Source organism: Neoarius graeffei, chromosome 1 (genome assembly GCF_027579695.1).
Source record: "Neoarius graeffei isolate fNeoGra1 chromosome 1, fNeoGra1.pri, whole genome shotgun sequence".
Classification (NCBI taxonomy): Eukaryota; Metazoa; Chordata; class Actinopteri; order Siluriformes; family Ariidae; genus Neoarius; species Neoarius graeffei.
This window is the reverse complement of record NC_083569.1, coordinates 63,605,667-63,629,662: the sequence shown is the minus strand read 5'-3', so window position 1 is coordinate 63,629,662 and position 23,996 is coordinate 63,605,667. Positions and strand designations below refer to the sequence as shown.

The 23,996-nt window shown below is 41.5% G+C and overlaps 1 protein-coding gene across 1 annotated transcript in view; it reads right to left on the bottom strand.

The window, feature by feature from the left end:
- znf638 (zinc finger protein 638) overlaps positions 1-23,996 on the bottom strand; it is a 63,608-nt gene that overhangs the window by 8,860 nt on the left and 30,752 nt on the right. Inside the window, exons 3-19 of the mRNA XM_060919467.1 lie at positions 13,318-14,836; positions 12,444-12,505; positions 12,303-12,341; positions 11,804-12,165; positions 11,481-11,692; positions 5,466-5,615; positions 4,457-4,555; positions 4,284-4,375; positions 3,995-4,188; positions 3,858-3,889; positions 3,523-3,657; positions 3,236-3,367; positions 3,081-3,119; positions 2,091-2,228; positions 1,815-1,943; positions 1,682-1,707; positions 33-1,533 (exon numbers count right to left, since the gene is read on the bottom strand). Of these exons, the coding sequence (XP_060775450.1) occupies positions 33-1,533; positions 1,682-1,707; positions 1,815-1,943; positions 2,091-2,228; positions 3,081-3,119; positions 3,236-3,367; positions 3,523-3,657; positions 3,858-3,889; positions 3,995-4,188; positions 4,284-4,375; positions 4,457-4,555; positions 5,466-5,615; positions 11,481-11,692; positions 11,804-12,165; positions 12,303-12,341; positions 12,444-12,505; positions 13,318-14,836 (4,861 nt within the window). The remainder of the gene's footprint in view (positions 1-32; positions 1,534-1,681; positions 1,708-1,814; positions 1,944-2,090; positions 2,229-3,080; positions 3,120-3,235; positions 3,368-3,522; positions 3,658-3,857; positions 3,890-3,994; positions 4,189-4,283; positions 4,376-4,456; positions 4,556-5,465; positions 5,616-11,480; positions 11,693-11,803; positions 12,166-12,302; positions 12,342-12,443; positions 12,506-13,317; positions 14,837-23,996) is intronic.

Below are 23,996 nucleotides of genomic sequence, written 5' to 3'. Positions count from 1 at the left end.
CCTCTATAGCAGTATGTTATGGTCATTCTTACCTTGTAGCCATCCTCCTCACGCTCCCTTGAGTGCCTGAGAGTTATGCTGCCCTCCGACCTGGTCTTGCGAGATGTAGTAGAAGAACTTGAAGATCCTTCATTACTAGTGGCTGGAGACCCATCTTTTGGACTACCCTTCCCTCTCTGTCTGGAAGGAAGCTCCCTTTCTGGTGACTCCATTTTCCTACGTTGGCTTCTAGTTGTTCTAGTACTCTGGGAATTCCTTTCCTTTTCAGCTTGGGGTTTTTGCCTGTTTGTTTTAGTTACCTGTGAAACCTCTTTTTCTGCAGAATTCTTCTCCACGTGAGGTTTTTGACTAGCTTCTTCTTCAGCACGCTTCATGGAGGACTGCAGACGACACTGATGGACTGCTGCTTCAAGAGCCTTCAAGATCTCCTGTGTGACCGGTGGAAAACCCAGTGTCGTGTCATCAGCTGGAAGAGCCCCTTGCTGAGTTGTAGCTTTTTCAGCCTGGTTTTGATTAGAAGACTGCAGGGTGGTATCAGGTAGAACTTGTTCACACACCTTCAGTTCATCCTTCAACTGAACCTCATTCTGGTTTTTAGTACTCTGTGGACTCAAACTGCCCTGTGTGGCCTCACTGTCCTGAATGGACTCCTCTATGGGGGCTAGCTGTGGCTCATTTTCCAAAACAGGTTCCACGTTTTTTCCTTCATTCTCACTACCAGTCAGCGCTGCCGTCTCAGTGTCCCCCACTGATGGCAACTGAGCAACACTGGCATCAATTTGCGTACGGTCTTCAACTTCCTCCTGTTCTGCAGACAGGTCGCCAGCCTTTGAAGCATCTTTTGGCTGTGATGGATGAGCACCCTCTAAGGATGATTCTTCTGCAAGTTGAGTTGTCTTCACAGGGGTATTTTCATCCTGCTCAGTTATGTCCATTTTTGAATTTTCAGCCTGCTCGTTTGTGTCCACACGCAAGTTTTCAGACTGCTCATTTATGTTCATTGGTACATCTTCAGACTGCTCAGTTGTTTCCATTTGTAAGTTTTCAGCATGTTCAGTTGTTTCCGGAGAAGACTGAACTTCTTCGGTTAGAACTGGAAGCACATCACTATGCCCCGACTTTGGTTCTTTAGTCTCCTCTAAGGTAATGTTTTCTGTTTGGTGGTCAATCTTATTGTCACTCTCAGAGACGTCCATTTTGGATTCACTGCTTTCAGTTAAAGCAGTTTCATTAGGTGAAGTGTCCATCTGAGAGTCATTAGACTCGCATGGAGTTGTCTGGCTAGGCAGACTGGATTCACCCTCAGAGGCCTGCGCTGCAATTGCCATTTCATCAGTGGAAACCGTAGCAGTGGTGTCCGTCTCAATCTTTGCTTCAGCTTCTTTTACATTTTCAACACCTTTCACAAGACCAGCCTCTGCTTTAGCACAGTCAACTTTAGTTTTAATATCTTTTGTGACTGAAGTAGATGAGGAAACTGGAGCTCGACGAGTAACTGCATTTGTACTCTGAGTTTTGGTAACCCGTTTAACCCTAAAAGGAAGGCAAATTTAGTCTTTTATATATAAAAAGGCATTGTTTACTGAACAATGTATTTGACAATTATTAGATTTTAGATAGTTTAATCTCTTTTGAATACCCCCCCCGAAAAAAAAAGTGATCATGCTGCGTCTTCACTTACACTTTAGCATCAGGTTTCTTTTTAATCTGTAATGCAAACAAGACAGAATGTCTCAATTTCTCCATGGATCAACAGTTCACAAGTTACCCAAACTTAATTCACAGACAAATTTTGAATTTAGATCCAACAATACCTGCTCAAAAACCCTGGGCATTCTAGCAAGGCTGAAGGTGAGGGAATTATTCTGTATGATGCATGGAAACTTTAAGAACCGACTATAGACAGACTTGGCAACAGCAGGACTGTCCATTTCAAAAATGATCTAGAAATAAAAAGAGAAAATTGAGTGAAAATGTTTGAGCCATAAAAATCTCATACTCTGCACTTACTGAAAGTTCCCTGAAAATGTAAAATGACCCCAATGACACTGGAAACCACATTCAGATACTGTTCTGGATTATATACTTACCCTTCCATTGAGGGTCAGAGACTGTTTATAGGCACCAAAACGTTTGATGAGGTTGTGAATTTCTGTGATGGCGCCAGTCTTAAAAGGTACATTATTGACTGAGAGAAGGCATTCAGCCAGTGCTGCAAGTTCCTGGGGCTATGGAAAGGAGGAGGAGGGGAAAAAAAAAAAAACCACATGAGAACAGCCCTGTTTATCAAAAGGCATAACTTATTGCTGTTAATATCTCGTTTCCTCATTTAGACTAATCGAGTAATTCCTTAAGTAATTTCTGTGCAATCCTTTGATTTAAACTCAAGATTTATATTACTGGCAGCAACAAAAATCGAAACCTTTATTTTTTTTTATTTGTATAATGCTCGAGTTTGACGGACATCTGTATTAATCAATTAACAAGTTCGCTTGGCTCCATCACACTGTGGCAGTGTGTTTTCAAATAACTTCTGTCCAGCCAGCCCTTCATATTACACTGCAGGTACGCTAACATTTTTCCTCCTGCTGCTTTGGCAAATATGATCTTGTGCGTATCTGCAACATGGGGAGGTGAGACAGCATTATATTGTGCTTGTTGCGGCAGGGCATGCATTTAATACAACTTCTAGTTAAAGCTTGCTTGATTAATACAAATGTGCATGGTTGGTACTATTGCTACCACTACAGGTGATGTGTTTGCTAAATGTGCAAAGGTCTGGGCATTTTCAAAAATATCTGGATACCTATAGACAGGATGCACACTAAACCAAACGCTACACCAGGATGCTGGCACTAACCCCCCCCCATTATGAAGATAATCACGGTGACGTGCTCAACCCTATGGCACACCTATACTGCAGTATGGCAGTGATGGTCATTTTTGCAGCCCTAAGCAAGTTTCTAAAATCATTATCTACTTTTAATGTATATACCCACAAAACAAATGGTCTGAAGGCATGTACAATGTTCCGTAATGAAAAAACAGCACGAGAAAAAGAGGCTTGTTGGTTTACTTACAGACTTGTCTAATTTCATCAGTACTTTGAATAATGATTCCTGGATAAGAAAGAGACAGAAGTTTTTTCTTACAACCTGAAGCCAATCGTAATGCCATAAAAAAAAAAAAAAAAAAAAAAAAGCATAAATCAGCAATGCTTTAGGCATGCTCTTACTGTACTAGTGAGGTCAACAGGCTTGGTCATCATTGTGATGCTTATCTCCTTCTCCTGTAGTTTTGCTGGAGTCACTGCATATGCTTTAACCAATGCCTCAGCTGCCGCTGTATTAGGCATTTCCAGATATGCCTAATTAAAGAACACATTTATTTCATGAGAAAACTATTCCACTGAAAAACTTCAATAGATCATTAATATTATTCATATATATATATATATATATATATATATATATATATATATATATATATATATATATTTGTTGGGCTGGATGCTCTCTGTACCTTGTGCTGAGTGACCGCAATGACAGGTGTTGAAACGAAACCATGGGGGCTAGCAAGATTTGTAAGATCCTCTTCAGTGATTCCTTCCTCTGGAAGACCAGTTACCTCAACTACATTCTTCCTCCACTGGAATACCTGTGGACATTATATTAAAACTTTAATGTTTTCTTGAATGCCTTTATTATTAGTTTTGACCATCATTACTGAATATTATTCACATTTGAGGCACACTATCAAGATTCACCATGACGCAATACTCAAGTTAATTAGTATTCTTTGGTGAAAACTGATTTAAAAAAAAAAAAAAGCAAATCTGAGTTTGTAAAATGCCATACCTTTTTCACAATCTTTTTAACTGGAGTTTCTCCTGGATGGAGATTTACAAAAAAAAAAAAAATTTAATTGTGCCTTTACATTTCCATCACTCAGAGTAGCAGAAAAGAACATGGTGATAACAGTTGCTGAAGCTCACCTGGGCCTTTTGTAGAAGGCTTGACCTTGACATTTTGTTTCCCTTTAGCTGTCTGTGGGTTAGGACCCTCTTTACCTTTAGCTGCTGCTGCCGTCTTGGATGCAACTTTAGCTTTAGTTGTTTGTGATGTCTTGGGCTCATCTTTAGCTTTTACTGTTTGCGACATCTTGCCTGTACCATGCAGGGACTCTTTTCTGTGGCGTGCAATTAAATTAATATCATAGCATTTTAAACTGGCAATGCATCCTGTGTTAATCCATTTGATAAAACTGTAAACAATAAAACTTACTTCTTAGCAATAGGCTTCTTCTCAGCAACAGGTTTCTTCTCAGCAACAGGTTTCTTCTCATGTTCAGAATGTTTTTGTTCATCTTTGGCCTTCTAGACACAAAACACATTTGTTAAGACCACTCATCTTTGTTTATATGCATAGGGGGGCAATAACTTCTGCTTAGACACTACCTTCTCCATGGAGATTTCAATAACCCTTCCACACAGCTTCAAGTCCTTACAGCTGGCCAAAGCTTTGGCATCTTCCTCCCTTTCCATACACACTGATGCCTGGAATGGAAAAATTATTTAAAAATATAGACTGGCAAGTTACTATATCAGATGTAACTAAATGGAGTAGATAATTCAGCAGTAACGCACAAACTTTGAACACCTGTCATAACAGCATTATTTTGTTTAATGACTTTTCTAACACAGTAGTGCACATACTATACTATAACCTCTATCCCCCCCCAAAAAAAGAAAGACACTAAAATGTAAATATACTCTATTCTGAATCTGACAAGTGCAACACATTCCAAAAAAGTTGGGACAAGAGCATGTTTACCGCTGTTACATCACCCTTTTTAAAAAAAAAAAAAAAAAAGGCCCTCAGTAGGCATTTGGGAACTGAGTACAATAATTGTTGAAGTTTGGAAAGTGACGTTATTTCCCCATTCTTGCTTGATATATGATTTCAGTTGCTCAACAGTGTGGGGTCTCATATTTTGTGTCATAATGTGCCACACATTTTCAATGGGGCAGGCCGGCCAGTTTAGCACTTGCACTCTTATTATGAAGACACTTGCGTTTTACACAGTATCTCAACTTTTTTGGAATTGTAATTTTTAGGATCACTAATCACAAAAATCTCACACGCAGCCTACAGCTGTTGCTTAGCAGAGCAAGTACAAGAACGGAAAAACATCTGGGGAACCAAAAAAAAAAAACCCAACCATATCTTATTGTCAAAACAGCTACAGAGGAGAATCCATTCTATGAAGAATCTTACAAAAATAAGAGCAATGGATACCTTTAAGATCTTGAAAAATGCAGCTGGCATTTTAAAAATCGATGCTCAAGTCATGTTTTAATGCGGAACATTACTGAAAACTTTTAGTAAAACAGCTGAGCTTAATACTTGTAAGACAAAAGACCACACATCAATAAAGAAAAACACTGCACACAAAATTCACAATACCTCTTCGCTGGCTTTAAGGAGAACAGCAGTGCGAACTTTCCCAAAAGGCTCAACAGCAGCAACCAGTTCTTGGTGTGTAGTCCCATAAGGAACACCTTTAAATTTTAGAGGGGTTGTCCCAGGACTAACTGGCTTCTTAGGTTTCACACACTACACAGGACAGAACATAAATGGGAATACAGTACCAATCAAATGTTTGGACACACCTACTCGTATGTTTTTCTGTAGGTTGACTATTTTCTAGATTGTAGAACAATACTGAAGACATCAAAACTATGAAATAACACATGGACCCATAGGGAGCTGTGCTAAATTTTTCGTATTTTAGATCAGGGGTCGGCAACCTTTTTGCCATGTAGTGCCAATCAGAAATTTTCTTGTTAGTTAGTGTGCCATTCAAATAGGTGTTGTTAACTGTGTGTAATTAGACACCACACATTTTAGACGGATATGGATATTTAATGCACTGAGTAAATGTAAAACACCATTGCACTTGTTTTATGCCATTAACCTCACACACAAGGTTTAAGAACCCCCCCCCCCCCCCCCCACACACACACACATATATACTGGATAACATTGCAAGCAGCTTATACAAATTCACAAAATAACATCCAAAATCTTTCAGTAGGTAACAGGCCCAAGTTATTCACAATAAAGACGTAGCAGCCTAATGGAAATGGAACTGATGAATAATAAAACTACAGAAAAAAAATTAAATGAGCATCAGAGAACATTGACAAGTAGCCTACATAAAGTGGCTTAACAATAAACTGCAAATTTGAAGTAGCCTTGTTACAAAATAAATGTTTTGCCTATCAGTCAATGTGATCCCTGGCCCTGCTTCCCTTTACTTAGCTCCGAGATGTGGGGATGGTAATTGGTCACTTTGAGTTGGATGCATGCTTCCGAATGGCCCGTTGTCAGATGAATTCGGGAGGGGCAAAGTGCATTCTTCATGTACGAAAATATCTGTTCACACAGACATGATCCGAACACTGACAAAGCCAGTGCGATATTGCGAAGACAGTTGAACTTTTCGGGTAAAGATGCCCAGCAGGATTCATTGGCTTTAAACAGCAGAGCTCCTCTCTCACAGTCACATCACAATATCTTGCCATCACTGCCAAACGTGCCACATCATTTCACATCTACGCTTTCGTCAAGTGCAATGCTAAATACCGCTGCATCTTTTATGCCAGTTGTTTGCTGCACCCTTACGTTTTCTGCCATTTCACCAATTCGTCGCTCAACAGTTCTGGCTGATATGGGCATGTCTTTTATTCTTGATTTTATTGTCTCTTTATTTGGCAGCCCCTCAAAAAGACTATCCGAGCCGGAGAGAAAGGCCTCCTTAATGTATTCACCGTCTGTGAATGGCTTTCCATGTTTAGCTATGCAGTGAAAAATTATATAGCTAGCTTCAGTGGCATTGTTTTTAGCTGAGGCAAAGACTTGTGTGGGCTTGCTTCCCATATCCGCACACTGCACGTGAGAGTGATTCGTCCCGATCTGCCTGATCTTTGAAGTCTTTTCGTGCTTTGCCTCGAAATGACGTTTAACACTGGATGTTTGACACACAACACGCACACAGCATGGTCCCTCTGAGAAATGAACCCATATTCTTTGGTCCACGAGGAGAGGAAAGCCCGAACTGTCGGCTTCTTTGCCATCTTAGCGCAACTGCTGCATCAAGTGGGCCCATCTCATGAGAAATATGGGGAGGGGGCAGTGTTGCCAGATTGGGCGGGTTTAAGTGCATTTTGGCGGGTTTTGAACACGTCAGCAGTATCTGGCGCGACACGGGGGGGGGGGGGGGGGGGGGGCTATATTGTTGTGTAGTCATGCTAAGAGAGCAGGCTCGCCATGCAACAGCCAATGACAGTTCAAGATGACGTCTGAACATTTTTAATGTGTTGAATAATTAGGTTTTTGTATCATCGTCAGTGTGCCACTGGAAATTCCTCGGCGTGCCAGTTGTGGCACGCGTGCCTAGGGTTGCCGACCCCTGTTTTAGATTCTTCACAGTAGCTACCATTTACCTTGACAGCTTTGCACAGTATTGGCATCATCTTAACCAGCTTAATGACGTAGTCGGCCTTGTCAAAAGTAAATTAGTGGAATTTCTCGCCTTCTTAATGCATTTGAGATCAAACAGCAAACAGTAAATAGCCCTATTCCACAACTGTAGTAATCCATATTATGTCAAGAATTGCTCAACTAAGTAAAGAGAAACGACATCCATCATTACTTTAAGACATGAAGTGTCTTAAAACACACACACACACACACTTCTCTTTGTGAGGGTAGTCACTGACAATGCATTCCCTAGCCCATTACCTTATCACAACTAAATGCCTAACCCCAACTCTAACCTAAACCCTAAAATTAAGTCTTAACCATCAAACAGCCCTTTAAAGAAGTGAGGACCAGCCAAAATGTCCTCACTTCCCAAAAAAATATCCCAACTCTGTTCATAAAAAGACGCATTTTGGTCCTTGGTATGTCAAAGCGCACGCGCGCACCAAAAAAAAAGTTACCATTTGGATTTAAATAAGCAAATACTTAAGAGCCTTTGATTGGATAATTACTGCATACAACAGGAGAGTCAAAAAATTGTTAAACTCTTCTCCAGTATATCCAAAAAAAAAAACAACCTTTCAATGGGGTTAAGGTCAGGACTCTTTCCAACTGATGGGTGAAAGTGATTGCTCATACTCCCTGAACCACTCTTTCACAATTCTGAGCCCTAATTTTATGCCCATGCATTCAGGGAAGAAAAACAAAAATCCATTGTTGTGATAATCTGCTCATGCAACTTAAATGTCACTACATGATGCGCAAAAAAAAAAACCCTAGTTCATGCTTTTGTTACCTCCAGGCTGGATTATTATAAATGCCTTACTGTCTGGATGTTCCAATAAGTGCATAAACAAGCTCCAGTTAGTTCAAAATGCAGCAGCAAGAGTCCTTACTAGAACTAGAAAATATGACCACATCACCCCTGTCTTATCCACACTGCATTGGCTCCCAATCAAATTTCATATTGATAAAATACTACTATTGACCTTTAAAGCACTGAATGGTCTCGCACCACAGTACCGGAGCAAACTTCTGGTCCTTTATGACCCGCCACGCCTACTTGGATCAAAAGGTGCAGGCTATCTGCTGGTACCTCGTATAGTGAAGGCTACATCAGAGGGCAGAGCCTTTTCTTACAAAGCCCCACAGTTATGGAACAGCCTTCCAAGTAGTGTTCGGGAATCACAGTCTCAGTGTTTAAGTCCAGGCTGAAAACATATCTGTTTAGTCAAGCCTTTTGTTAATGGTGTTTATGAGGTAAAGGTGTAGATCTGGAGGGTCCTCAGAGTGTTTTGGCAAACTGGAATGTATGGATGCTGTCAGTCTCCCACTCGCTTGCTCACTCGAGTTTGTTGACGGTGTAGTGGCTGCTGCTTTATGTCCCGGGGCTCCCTCATGCCTGTGTTACCTTCTGGCTCTCCCCTTTTAGTTACGCTGTCATAGTTTTGCCAGAGTCCCTGCTTGTACTCAATGCAATATGTATACCGTTTCTACTTGTTCAGGTGGCATTGGGCATACCCAACAACCTGTGTTTTCTCTCTCTGTGCCCCCCCCCCAAAAAAAATCTGTCCCTCTGAGTTACAGGACATGTCAGTCCTGGGATCGAGATGCTGACCTCTTCTGCTCCTCAGACCTGCCTGATCCATCCTGGTGCCCTGTGTCTGGTTGGAGTCTCATCACATCACTCCTGTGGAGGACGGCCCCATACGGACAGTTGAAAGTCACACTTTGAGGACGCTCTGGACACTTACAGTAATGCTTTTATGGCTGAGGACTACAGTTGGCTTGCTAACTTTAGGACTGCAGTTGTCATGAACAGTTTTGCACTCAAGTTTACATCAATGAGTTTATAACATCAACGAAACTGACTTCATGTTAAAACTGTTATAGTCATGTCTGTTGTTGCCCAAATGAGGATGGGTTCCCTTTTGAGTCTGGTTCCTCTCGAGGTTTCTTCATGTCCTCCGAGGGAGTTTTTCCTTGCCACAGTCACCACAGGCTTGTTCATTGGGGATAGATTAGGGATAAAATTAGCTCATGTTTTAAGTCGAAGTTCTGTAAAGCTGCTTTGCGACAAAGTTTATTGTTAAAAGCGCTATACAAATAAACTGGACTTGACTTTCAGGTCGTCAGGTGACAAATTTATCGCAACACAACGTTGCTGAGTCAAGACCTGCCCAACTGAAGCAACCACAGATCATGGCTTATACAACTGCATATATACATGATGGGTGCATCACTTCCTGCACTTCCCTCCTTACCCTGCCATGCCCATCGCTCAGGAATAGGGTAAATCTGCACTCAGACCATATGACATTCCATTGCTCCAGTCTTTCAGCTCCCTTGTAAATTGAAGTCTTTTCTTCCAATTAGTCTCACTAACAAGTGGTTTTCTGGTCATACAGCTGTTCAGTACCAATCCTTTGAGTTCTTGCTACACTGTGCATGTGAAAAATACTCAATTGCTACAAGTTCTATGGTCTTTTATGATTCAACTTCAAGCGTTTAAGTGATCCCTGAGCATGGTCAGTCAAGAGTTTTTTTTCTGACCACATTTCTTCTGCAAAGTTGATGGTTCACCACTATCCTTCCAGGTTTTAATAATGTGTTGGACTACTGTTCACCCAATTCCAGTCATTTCAGCAATCTCCTTAGTTGTTTTCTTTGCTTGATGCAGGTCAATAATTTGACCCTTCTGAAAACACAGGAACACATTTTCCATGACCACAGGATACGTCCTCAAACGTTTAAGAAATGAGAAGTTACTCGCTGCATCAGTTAGGGTTAAAAGAATGTTTGCCAGGTGAAACCCATAAATATCACTGCAGCAATTAGCCAATCAAAGCCCCTTAAATATTTGCTTATTGAAATCCAAATGGCAACTCTTTTTGGCCAAGCTGTGTGTGGTGTATGTGTAATTTCATCGTGTGTGTACACACACAATTTTAAAAATGACAAGTATTTTACTGGGAAATACATCATTCACATTTTTCAAACAAACTTTATCTGGGACATTGAGTAACATTTTTCAAATGCCCTCACTCAAGAATATTGAGGAATTGTTTTGATAAATTTGGGTACGTTGTGAATGTGTCTATATATATATTTTTTAAATTACACGTTGGCTTGAAGACATGAGGTTTATCTTCTCATGTAGAAAAACTTGCATTTTTCAAACAAAATACATCGCGGATCTGAACAACATATTTTCTGACATTTCACTCCAATGACGTCACTGTGTTTCCCGTTGACTAGACGCATGTTGTCAAAATGACAAACCGGTTCAAAATTAAAATTCTTTTAACTTGCAATTTTTTTTGGTGGATGTGTTCATAAAGACCAGAGCTTCAGCGACACAGTAGCTTACACAGCCATACCATAAGAAACCAGACTCGTTTCTAATTAGCCAAGTTGCTCTTCATGAGAACAATTAGATCTTCCAAACAAAACAATCAGAATCAAAATCCATTGAGAACTCAGGCAGGAGTAGCGATTTTTGTGAACTGCGGACGTACGGATGTCGCGTGATGGCAACAGCTCATCACCTACAGCCAGTGAGCTAAACGTTACACAGTGGCATAAAGACATGAAGTTTATCTTCTCTTGTTGAAAATATTTTTCATTCGTGAATAGATGAGATGAATATATTCACCACTCAAAGATAAACTTTATATACTCGTGCAACATCTTGGCTCTCCCTATACATCTCAGAAATTGACTAATTACTCTGACAGGGACAGCACAGCCAATTTTGCGCTCTTGGACTCCCAGCCATCAAAACTGGCAATGCTCTCTCCTTCTGGTTCCAAGTGGGTGTGGTAAACCTGCAAACAGGGAATCTCCCAACAAGATGGGCGATTTTGCTATTGCAAAACTTCTCTTTATAAGACCTATTTAAATTCAGACCAAATGCATAAATTTGTCATTGACTACCTTTGAGGAACTAGTCTTCTGCACAGAGGAGTTGCTAGACTTTGAGGATTCACTTCTTTTAGATGGAGATGATGAGCGCTTTCTACTGCTGCTACTCTTCGCTGAAGACGACAAGGAAGTGTTCCTTTTCTTGGCTAGCTCGGCTAACAGTGCAGGGGCCAATGATTCCACCATGGCCTTCAGAGCACTGCTGTCTGATACTGAAGATAATTCTGTTACAATAGGCAAACACACAGAAAAATTAAGAAATTTACAATCATAAACCATGTTTAAAAACTCACCCATAATTACACCATGTGCAAGACAGGAGTGCTTAATTTTACCTGAAGACTTCAGAATTTTTTTCGCTAGCCTTTCACTACTGCTTGATCTTTGCGAGCGAGAAGGACTGCTCCTTCGTGGACTCGTTCGCCGGGGACTCACTCGCCGAAAACTCCTTGGAGGGGAACGCCTACTACTACTATAGCCTGGTGACCTTGACCGCTGGCGTAGTGGGCTGACAGACCTCCGGCGTGGTGGGCTGCGAGACCTCCGGCGGTATGAAGGGGAGCCACGACTTTTCCTATGTGGGGACCGGGAACGGCTTCGAGAACGTGTACGGCGGTACCGCCGAGGGCTTCGTGACCTAGAGCGAGAACGCTGATGACGGCTGGATGAACCATGGTGGCGCTTGGGGCTTGGAGTTCTAGAAGAGGAAATTGAACAACTTTAAGTGTTTTGGACTGTGATGTTACAACTTTGACTCAGTGCTATAAATGGACTTTGTATAACTATGACTCAATGCATTAGTGTAGAAAGAAGATACAAAATAGCATCATTTACCTTGGAAGAGGAACTGACTCTGCATTCCAATCAGGATATCTACAAAGATAATGCACATTTGCAAACTCTAAATAAATACAAAAGGACCTTTTAAAGTAGTCAGTCAAGAAGGTTTGAAATCTATTTTTTCCCCAAACTCACTGTTTCCTGAGACGTCTACAACTCTCAATGTGAAGGGGTGTGTTCTGATGTTCGATCCAATCCTGTATAAAAACAGGTATACTTCAATATACAGTGCATAATCGTAGTCTGCTGCTACTTAAAAGTTTTGGAAAGTCAATATTAAACAAACATTCTACCAATCTTTAATGTCCAATACAACAGCATGACAAACAGGAACTGTAACATCAAATACGGTTAATAAGTAATTAGCTCCACAACATTTATAGACTAAAACCCATGAAATGTCATCTTTAAACAAATGCATAAGAAAAGCCCAAAGCCTGTTCTAAAATTTTCTGGAAGTCCCAAATTCCCATAGGTAGATCACATTTATTTAATTAAAAAAAATTTAGTAAAAGAAGTTATTAAAAAAAAAAAAATCCTTGGAGGGGTCTTCTCACAGGTCATCAAAAACTTCGTCGTCAGCTCTTCGTCGTCAAATTACATTCAGTCTACAATACAGAACTCCAATCAGCAGACCGTTACAGCACAGTTCATGCTTTCAATGACCCATTAACATCTTCAAGAAGTATGCAGCAGTCCTCTTTCCAAAAAGAACCAAAGCGAAGCAACCCATGAATATCTTCAATGTCTTCATTACACACCGACAACAACTTTTGGCCTCTTCGGTCATTCTTTCAAACTGTGTTATTGGCAACATCACAGCAATTCTTGAGACATGTTTCTGTTTAACTAGCCAGTTAAAGTATTACTACACTTTGGGCTCATGGTGATGCAACACTCAAAAACAACAAGTGACTTCACACAAACCACACTTTATACAATAAATTTAATAGAAATCCTTTTAAAAAAAAAAAAAAAAAAACAGTACAGAAAAGGAAAAAATACTCACCTTAGTCTGGATACATTCTACGTTACATAGAGAGCATGTATGGGGAAAGATTCTTGGACTAGCAGCTGAGTAATCATTCATCATGGTGGGAGTTGGTAACCTCTTGGCAGGTGAAGTGATCAGAGGTGGAATAAATGTAAATGAACTTCCAGAGAACATCGGGACCAGAGACGGTAGAGGAACTGCAGCAGCAGATGGAATCTGTGGTGGCCGAATGATGGGCAATGGTACAGCAGTGGAAGTAGGCAGCCTTCTTGGGATCGTCTTGGCACCTTGGATATCCAAGTTCTGCAAAGTGGGTCTTGGAGCCATCACCGGAGGTTGCTGAAGCTTTGGAACTGTAATTGAAGCCTGTGCAAGAACTGGAGCAGCCAGATTTTGCGATGGACGCTTACTTTTGTCAGCATTACTGAAGGAGGAACCTGGGACTTCTCTTCCATACTTGACCGATTCTTTAGTAAGGTGGTCACGTGCATAGTTGTCTGGCTTCTCTTCAGGAAAGTCAAATTTACTAGAATGTCCATAATCAATAACTTGGCCTTGTCGTGCATCAGAGACCAGAAGATCTGATGATCTTATATCACGGTCAGTGACGTTCCTCTTGGCCTTGCGCATGCGAATGTCTCGCAAAATAAAAGGCAGGTTGTCTGGAGTCAGTTGATCATCAGGATAGTGGCTCAGGAGCTCAAGGTCCTCATTTGAGAGTCCAAAGTTTGCCAATATGCTGCTGGCACTCTCTGACGTGTAACGCGTAGGCTGATGTTCTGAAGGAGACTGGCTATCCATACAGCTCTGTCCTGCACTGCTGCCAAAACCCGAAGACTGGAACCGCTGTGAAGAACTGGATGAATGACCTATACTTGGGGAAGAAAAAAGTTTGCTGGGAGCCTGGTATCCACTCCAGTCCCCATCACCAGACCTTCCTGGAACACTGGCTGTGGCATAACCACCACCTCCTGGAGAAAGCACTTTATCTCGGACATCTTTCTTCAGGCGGGGATCTACCGTTTTCGGCTGCTGCAGCATTTGGGAGACCAGACGCACTTCCTCGAGAGCTCCACGAATATTCATTTCTATGGACGAATCAAGGTTGTGGGAAATCTGCGGTTGACGCTGACTCAATGGAAACGTCATTTGTTGGTTTGCAGTCATTCCCCCACGAGTGTTAGACATGGAATCAGGGGCAAGGCGAGCTCCTGTCAGGTCCAGGCCAGACTGGGACCCAATACCGTACTGCCCCGCTGCAACGGACCTCTGGCCACTGGAGAACAGTCCCCCACGGGGATTATACATGGGATGGGACATGGTAACCTTGATCAAGTCGAGCAAGGTCAGGGCAGGTAAACCAGTAAAAGGAGGAAGGAAGTTTCTGGCAGTAATCACATTCAGCTGGTGCAGTGCCAACTGAGCCTTTATATGGGCCAACTGGAGGGAGACAAGGCCAAAGAAAGGCAGACTCCCAAAGTTGCTCAGGGAATTCGTAACAGGGGGCGCACAGCTTTCCAAGAACAATGCAAAGCTGAAAAAGTTGAGGGAAAAACACACAGGGTTACTGGCTTGCCGTTTTCAACTCCAGAAAGTAACGGAAAGAAGGTTGTAATCCCAGACAACACCCCCCAAACATTTGTTTTTCTCTTTCCATTGCATCCAGAATTTATGTAGACCATTTTATTGATTTTGACTGAAGAGGACAAACAATTGCAGAATAGACAAGGGAATATTTTGCCTGATTTTATGAATAAAGATAACCTCATTCTTAGGGCATTAACTGGAAAACATACAGGTCTTAAAAGCAGTGGTCAAACATGCCCCAACTCAGTGAAATTAATCAATAAGGTTTTCAGTCATGCAGATCACTGAATGTCTAGTTGTAGTAAGCGCTCAGTGCATTGTAGTTTTGAAGACATTTTGGCACGCTTCTATGGGGCTTCAAAAATTCTGAAACCCTAAGAGAGTCCCAGTCCTGCCTTCATACTAGTAAGCAACAAAGCAAAAAGATGAACGTCATCTATCTATCTATGCAAGGGACAATAAGACAAAACAACCGACATCGGAATTCTCAAATTTTGTGCAAATTATGTGCACACCGTATTAACTGTATGCTTGGTGTACTATTGCGTTTTTGTCTACAAGTGTTAGTGTTGTTACTCACCAGGAAGCCAAAGTGCTCCCATACACCAGACCTTAAAGATTTAGGGAAATTTTCCAGCTCCTGCTTGCTGCTAAATGTAACACTACTGTTTTTCTCAAGCTAATACAAGCAAGGATGCTACGTGCATTAGCTCACGAAAAATGGCATGCTTGGAAGTGGTTTTTAAACCCTTTTAGCCTCTCCTGATTCAAAATAAAAGAGGAAGATACTTTTTCAGACATGCAAGTGTGGGCTTAATTTAAATGTCTATTTCACCTCGTGTAATAAGCACTATTTTATGATGAACAGCTTACTTTAATATGCAACCTTTTAAATGTATTGCTCAATATGCAGGTGTATTTGAATCAAGCCTCATATTAAATAAAACAAAATTATATGCTGCATCACTACACCCCTAATAAGGACATACATTATATGGCCAAAAGTATGTGGACACACCTAATTTGAGTTCAGGCATTTCACTCCTATGCATTGCTAACAGATGCATAAAATCAAGCACAGCCATGCAATCTCCATAGACAAACTTTGCACTGGCGAACTTAAGGCTATTATTGTGAAATGGAAGCAACGAGGAGGTGCAACCGCTCAGCCATGAAGTGGTACATCATGCAAACTCTCAGTGGGGCCACCAAGTTGTTTTTTTTGAAGCACAATCACCTATCCTCTGTTGTAGCACTCACTACAGAGTTCCAAAATGCCTCTGAAAGCAACATTAGAACAAGAGGACATTAGAACAACCGTGTGTTGAGAGCGTCACAAAATGGTTTTCCGTGGCTGAGCAACTTTTGGGGCTGGGATTGGTTCCTTTGTTCCAGTGAAAGGTAAATGTTAATACTACAGCATACAAAGACATTTTAGACAACTGTATGCATCCAACATTTGCAGCAAAAGTTGAGTGAAGCCTCTTTGCCGTTCCAGCATGATTGTGCCCCTGCACAGAGACCTGAACTGACCACCACTGATTGCCTTTGAGATGAGCTGGAACAATAATCGCAAGCCAGGTCTTCTCCTCCTACATCACTGGCTGACTTCATAAATGCTCTTTTGACTGAATGGGCACAAATTCTCAAAAAGACACTCCAAATTCTTGTAGAAAGCCTTCCCAAAAGAGGAAAAGCTGTTATAGCTGCAAAGGAAGGGGCCCAATTCCATATTAATGCTCATGGTTTTAAAATGCGATGTCCAACGAGCTCAAATAGGTGTGATGGTCACGTGTGCACATATTTTTGGCCATACAGTGTGTATAAAATTCAGGTAACGTTCTTACAAAAACTCAAAGCAATTTCATTAGAAAATAACAGTGGTTCATTTAAGCGAGATAAAAACAGAATGGGGAAAAGCGGAACAGTATACAAGATAACATGACTGACAAAGAACGTACCTCAGGGTTGGGGGGGGGATGCAGAAGGCATTTGATTGAAAACTTAAATCTTCTTAAAAATGCTAGTCATTTTTGCTCACTAATATGGCCAACAGTGTTTAATCCATAACTAACACAATCTACCCAATCAAAATGTTGCAACATACTTTAAAGTTGGCACGGTCAACATTCAGGATCAAGGCTAGGCATACCCTTGATAACGAAGTCTGATTAAAGTGAAACATATTTTGAGGAAAAAAAAAAATTCAATTTTTTGGAGGTTTCAGTTTTCACGATAATGAACAACTGGCAGGCCTGTTCATCCTTTTATCTGTGAGGATGAAGTACCTCCTATATCTCCTGCATCAAGTTATTCTGACTTACCTCCGTGTACTTCAGGTCAGTCATGCTTAGCAAAAACCAGGGTAAAACAAGTACTATACTTATTCACACCCCTTCACTGTATTATAGATTCATTCTAAATTGGATTACATTTAATTGGCCATTAATATACATACAAGAGTCCATAATGACATCAAAACTCAAAACTGAAATTTCTCATTCAGCTAATTATCAAAAGACCTCTGGCAAAGGCACTCAACTTAGTCATTTAGAAAAAGGTACATGCCTGCATGTATAAAGGTTCCAAAGTTACAGTGCTTGTCAGACAGATCCATGAATACCAAGGAACTCTTTGTCCACATCCATATACGTCAAGACAAAGGTATGGGCAAAGGGATAAAACCATTTCTAAAGCTTTGCACAATGGGCTCAATTGTCCTGAAACATTAGAAATCTGAAGCCACCAGGACTCTTCCTAGTGCTAGCCATCTCTGCCAAACTCAGTAACCAAGACAAAGGGTCCTTGGTCAGGGAAGTTACCAAGTACACTACTCACTGATCACATTTCAGCTTCAGAAGTCCTCCACAGAGATGGCAGAACTTGCAATAAGAACAACCTCTCAAATACTCCATCAATCAGGCCTTTATGGTAGAGTGGCTAGACAACAGCCACTCCTGAGTAAAAGGCATATGGCAGGCACTAAAGGATTCCAAGAGCATGAAGAAAAATTCTTTGGTCTGATGAGAAAAACCTTTTGGGCTGAACCCCAAGCGCTACATCTGGCAAAAACCAGATGCTGCTCTGGGTGTTTTAGGGGCAGGGATGGAGAAACTGGTCAGAATTGAAGGGGGAAATGAATGCAACGAAATACAGAGAGCAGCCTGAAGCATACAGCCAAGAAAATGTTGAGTGGCTTTGGGACAAGTCTCTGAAATGTCCAGGAGCGGCTCTGTCAAAGCTCAGGCTTGAAACCCATCTGTGGTGAGACCTAGGGTGTATTCAGACCAGGATAGTTCGATAGTTCACTTGCTTTGGTCCGAACCAAATGGTTTTTTTTTTATTTTTCATTTTGGTGCGGTTCGCTTTCACACTGTACATTTTAGTAAGCGGACCAAAATCCATCAACAAAGCCACGCGCCCTGAGGTCGTTCAGCTATTGGTCAGAGATGACACGCGCACAAAGTGCTGTTCTGGGGAGCGCGTGAACCTCTTCTTCATTTTCTCACTGAATACAGCAAACACGTCGGCATTTTTGTGTGTTCTCTCCAAAAGCTCAGATATGTGGACATCTGCCCATATATCCACAAGGGTACGCGTTTCTTCCTCGGCCCACGTTTGCCCCCTACTCATTTTTTGTACTCTGTAGTCTAGCCTACCACTGGTCTGAATGACTGAATGACTGTTGTAAGGTTCCCTTGACAACCGAAACAGTGTTTGCACTTTGCGGTGGAGTGTCAAGACTCCGTTTCCCATAATGCTCGACAAACGATGGAAGCTCCCGAGGTACAAAAAAGCAAAACTGTCGGATTAGGTCCGGTCTGCTTTCACACCTCCAAAAGGTCCGCACCAGGGTTCCTTTGGTCCGGACCGAGTCCGACCTTGCAGCTCGGTCTCGGTCCGCTTGTTTGGTCCGGACCAGAGTTTGGTGGTTTGTATTCAGACCAACCCAAAAGGTCCAGACCAAGGGAAATTTGGTTCATTTGGTCCAGACCAAACAACGTAGGTGTGAATACGCCCCTAAAGATGGCAGTTCACAGATGATCCCCATTCAATCTGATTGAGCTTCAGAAGATCTGCCAGGAAGAATGGCAGAAACTCCCCAAGACCAGGTGTGCAAAGCATGTAGAAACTTACCCAAGAAAACTCAAAAGGTGAAATCGCCACCAAAGGCATTTCTACAAAGTACTACTTTTTTTTCTAAATTGGCAAAAAATTTCTAAAAACTTTTCAATATACCATTATGGACTTGTGTAGACTGATGGCCAAAAAAGGAAAATACAAGAAAGTAATATCCATCTAAAATTTAATCTATAATATAGTAGTGCACACAAACACTGGAGGGGTCTGAATACATTCCAAACCCCACTGTCTTAACAGTTGAAAACTGTGGTATCAAAGTTAAGCTGAGTGCACACTACACAACCTTCAAATCCTTGAATTGCTGACCCTTTCCCACTACACCGCTTCAATCACTTGTGGTGGACACTGCATGATCACTCATTGACATGGGTCACATACTGGAGAGATCCCCAAACCCCACTTTCCCATGTAACTGAATGGGAGAGCTCATTAACATGACTTAACTTATGAACACACTTTTTTTTTACAGAAGAGGGAAAAAAAAAAAAAGTGAAAATCCGGAGAAAATAATCCAACCCCGATTCCAAAAGAGTTAGGACACTGTATGAAACAAATAAAAATAGAATGTGAAGATAATGCAAATCATGGAAACCCTATATTTAACTGAAAATAGTACAAAAGACAGGTGGCGCAGTGGTGTAGTGGTTCACACTGCCGCCTCACAGGAAGAATGTTCTGGGTTTGAGCCCAGTGGCCGAAGGGGGTCTTTCTGTGTGGAGTTTGCATGTTCTCCCCATGGGTTTCCTCCAGTTCTCCCTCACAGTCCAAAGATATGCAGGTTAGGCTAACTGGTGGCTCTAAACTGACCGTAGGTGTGAATGTGGGTGTGAATGGTTGTTTGTCTCTGTCAGCCCTACGATTATCTGGTGACTTGTCCAGGGTGTACCCCACCTCTTGCCCATAGTCAGTTGGGATAGGCTCCAGCTTACCCGCAACCCTGCACAGGATAAGCGGTTATAGATAATGGATGGATAGTATAGAGACAACATATCAAATGTTGAAACTGAGAAAATGTGTGTGTGTGTTTGGGGGTTTCTTTTGGAAAAAAAATATGCACTCCTTTTGAATTTGATGTCAGCAACACATTTCAGAAAAGCTGGGACAGGGCAACAAAAAACTAAAAAAAATTAACTTGGTTAATTGGCAATGGGTCAGTAATATGATTGGGTAAAACAAACAAACAAAAAAGCATCCCAGAGAGGCGAAGTCTCTCAGAAGATGGAGAGGGGTTCACTGCTCTGTGAAAGACTGTGTGGGCAAACAGTGCAACAATTTAAGAATAACATCTCAATGTAAAATTGCAAAGAATTTGGGGATCACATCATCTCTGGTACATATCATTCAAAGATTCACAGAAATCTCTGTATGCGAGAGGCAAGGCTGAAAACTGGCATTGGATGCCTGTGATCTTCAGGCCCTCAGGAAACACTGTATTAAAAGCAGGCACGGGTCTGTAGTGTAAATCACTGTACGGGCTCAGGAACACTTCGAAAACAATCATCTGCGAAAACAGTTAATTACTGCATCCACAATTGCAAGTAAAAACTGTATATAAACATCCAGAAACGCCATCATCTTCTCTGGGCCCAAGCTCTTTTACAATACACTGAGGCAAAGTGGAAAACTGCCCCGAGGTCTGATGAATCAATGAACTTCCTTTTAGAAATCATGGACACCACATCCTCCAGGCTAAAGAGAACCACCATCTGGCTTATAATCAGTACACAGTCCAAAATCCAGCATCTGTGATGGTATGAGGGTGCATTAGTGCACATGACATGGGTAGCTTGTACATCTGGGAAGGCATCATGAATGCTGAATGATATATACATGAATATGCTGCCATCCAGACAAAATCTTTTCCAGGGAAGGCCTTCCTTCTTTGAGCAAAACAATGCCAAACCGCTTTCTGCACGGCTACGTAGTAAGAGAGTCCAGGTGCTAAACTGGCCTGCCTGCAGTCCAGCTGTCTCCCATTTAAAACATTTGGTGTTTTATGAAGTGCAAAATACAACAAAGGAAACCCAAACTGCCGAGCAACTGAAATTGTAAATCAGGCAAGAACGAAACATTTCTCTTTCAAAACTGCAGCAACTGGTTTCTTCAGTTCCCACATGTTTACAGTGCAGTGTTAAAAGACAAGGTGATGCAACACCATGGTAAACATGCCCCTGCCCCAACTTTTTTTTTTTTTAAATGTGTTGCTGATATCAATTCCAAAATGTACATACATTTTTTTCAAAAAAAAGTGGTCTTTGTACATTTTTTTTAATGAAATATCAAGTTTCCACAATCTGCAAATTATATTTTGTTTCCACAGCTTTTCTGGAATTTTTCCCCAACTTTTTTGGAATTGGAGTTGTAGTTTGTGCTATGCAAGCAGTGAGAATTGTCCGACAAATGTAAAGGAGCTGAAGCTCCTTTACATTCCCCCCCAAAAAAATAAATAAAAAATTAAAAAAAACATGTTTTTGTACCATGCACCAACAGGAACCAGGTTTGTTTTTATTTTTCAGGGAAAAATCAGTAACTGGGAAAATCAGGGCTAAAAATCATATCGAATGCACTGGGCATTATGGACATGTAGAATTGTAACTTGAGCAAAAACACACACAAAAAGCCGTAGATTATAAGCTGCAAGATGTTTCAGTTGTACAAAGGCAATAGATTTTGGCTCATTTTTAAATTATGTTACAGTATTGTCAGTAGTGATAGACATTTATTCTGAATATAGTTTGTACTATATAGACTGATTTACTCAACCAATCACCTATGCATGATTAAACAAGGGGAAAGTATTAATAAAAATTCAGACACAAATTGAGTTAAATATTAAGCCACCAGGAGGGATTTGTATTTTGGGCTGTGTGGCAGGGTAGAGCACTTTGCCCTTCCGGGGGGGGAGGGGGGGAAGGACATGCAAGCTGGCATCTTCCCAAGAGGCACAGTATTAGGTATCAGGCAGAGGAGATTAACTCTGCGCAATACTGCACAACAACACGGATCACTTCATATACACCTCTATACACTCAACAACTACAATATCTGTAAATTAATCAAAATATTAAACACAAAGGACACGCTGTGTGTCATTGAACTGAACTAGTCTAGTCGGAATAAAACCGTGATCAGAGGGATAATGTTAGCGCGAGTTTAAAATAGATCCAATAATACAGCTATCCCAGACAAGGTTTATCATCTTAATGTTTTTGTTTTCCACAAGTTAGACAGCTACAAAAACACGCAATCGTAGATTAAACACAATATGAACGGCTGCCCCACTGACAGGCCTCTCTGGGGCCTACTCACACGGACTCTCCGACCAAGCCGCGTGCAACACAGCCGCCATTTTATGTTCCCGTCGTCGATAAAGAACATCTACACACAAGTGGCTCGGACATCATACGCTGTGCTTTTCTATGAGACATACCTCGTATTTAAGACCTGTTAAGGTGAAAATTTCCTCAAATTTAAGTCGCTGGAGATCCACAGCTCTTATACGCAGGAATTATTTAACCACTCGCTCCTTTGTCAGCGCAGTATGAAGTCTCCTCCCTCCGGGGAGCACAGAGCCGCGCATCAGACCAGATCAACCGATCACAGATACAAGCGAGGGGGAGGGGTATAGTGCGTCCTTCCAGCCAGGGGCGTGGCCATCATTTTAGAAGTGAGCGGGACAAATGTGCCAAAAGAGCGGCAAGTAGGGACAATATAGACAGGGTGCGATTTGTCAAAAAAACAGAAGGGGGGATGGTTTTTTTTTAATCATGAAACGTTACAAAATTAAGGTAACAATAGGCTAACAGCTCAATAACATCCGATGATATCAAATGAATAACACTAAATGAAAACGAACACTAAACCAGAGATAGTAAATTCATCTTCCTATCTCTCTGACTATCCCTGCATTCATGTGCTCTGGGAAGATGATATTTTCCAGTTGGGAAGTGGTATTTACCAGTGTGTTGTGTTCACATGCTTTTGTTGTGGTTGACAAATTAAAGATGGTGGACCAGATTCAAGTTAGCAATAGTTAGTTAGCTATCGTTAGCAATAGCGTCTGCTCTGGATAGGTAAAAACAAACCATAACAACGCATTTTTAAAGGAAACGGATTTCTAATGTATTATATTACACTTGTTAATGACGCAACATTGCATAGACACCAAAAACTACCCACTAGTACTAGTAAAAAAAAACTTTAGTAGCATACAATGCTTAGCATTCAAGTGTCTTGTACCGCTCGCCGCCATGTTGAAAAGGTTAAAGTTCATCTCATCTCGGCAACTCGTGTATCAAAATTTTCTACGAGTTGCCCAGTGGAAAATACCACAAGAGGGGGCGTTCATGTGTGTTTTCCATGTCGGCGTTTGGTATTTACCATAATTCCCATAGCACATGAATGCAGCATAAATACACGAGCACTAAAGGCCTCTGCATGCTCTTGCGACAAGGCTTTCGCAGATAGCTTTTCGCAGACAGTTGTAATTTATTGTTGAGCGGGGATAATAGGCGTGCGCGATGTTATTCACCGGCACAACGCAAGGGGGCGCGAAGTCGCTAGGAGTAGTTGGTGGGTGTGGTTAGTGGAGTGTTTATCCTCCGGTTACTTATAATGACTAGAACTTTTTTTTTTTTTATAATGACTAGAACTGGAGTCGTATAGATGTACGTACTTCCTCACTTCCTCAATCAACCGCTCTTCATGCTGCTCCATCTTCGCTCGTGTTTTTAAAAAATGGCGGTCGTGAAAACAAACCAAACTGAGAAAGTAGGGAAGCGGAAGTGCGTGTACAGCGGATGTAGAGTGGACCAATCAGAGCCCTCTTGTCTGTGGCGCTGTCTGCGAGGCTTCTGCGGTGGTCACAATTTTTGGGAGGTGCGCGCAGAGCATCTGCGAAGGTGGGGGGGCTACGCAGACACTGTCTGCGACGCTATCTGCGAGGACTGGGTTGTCAGCATAAA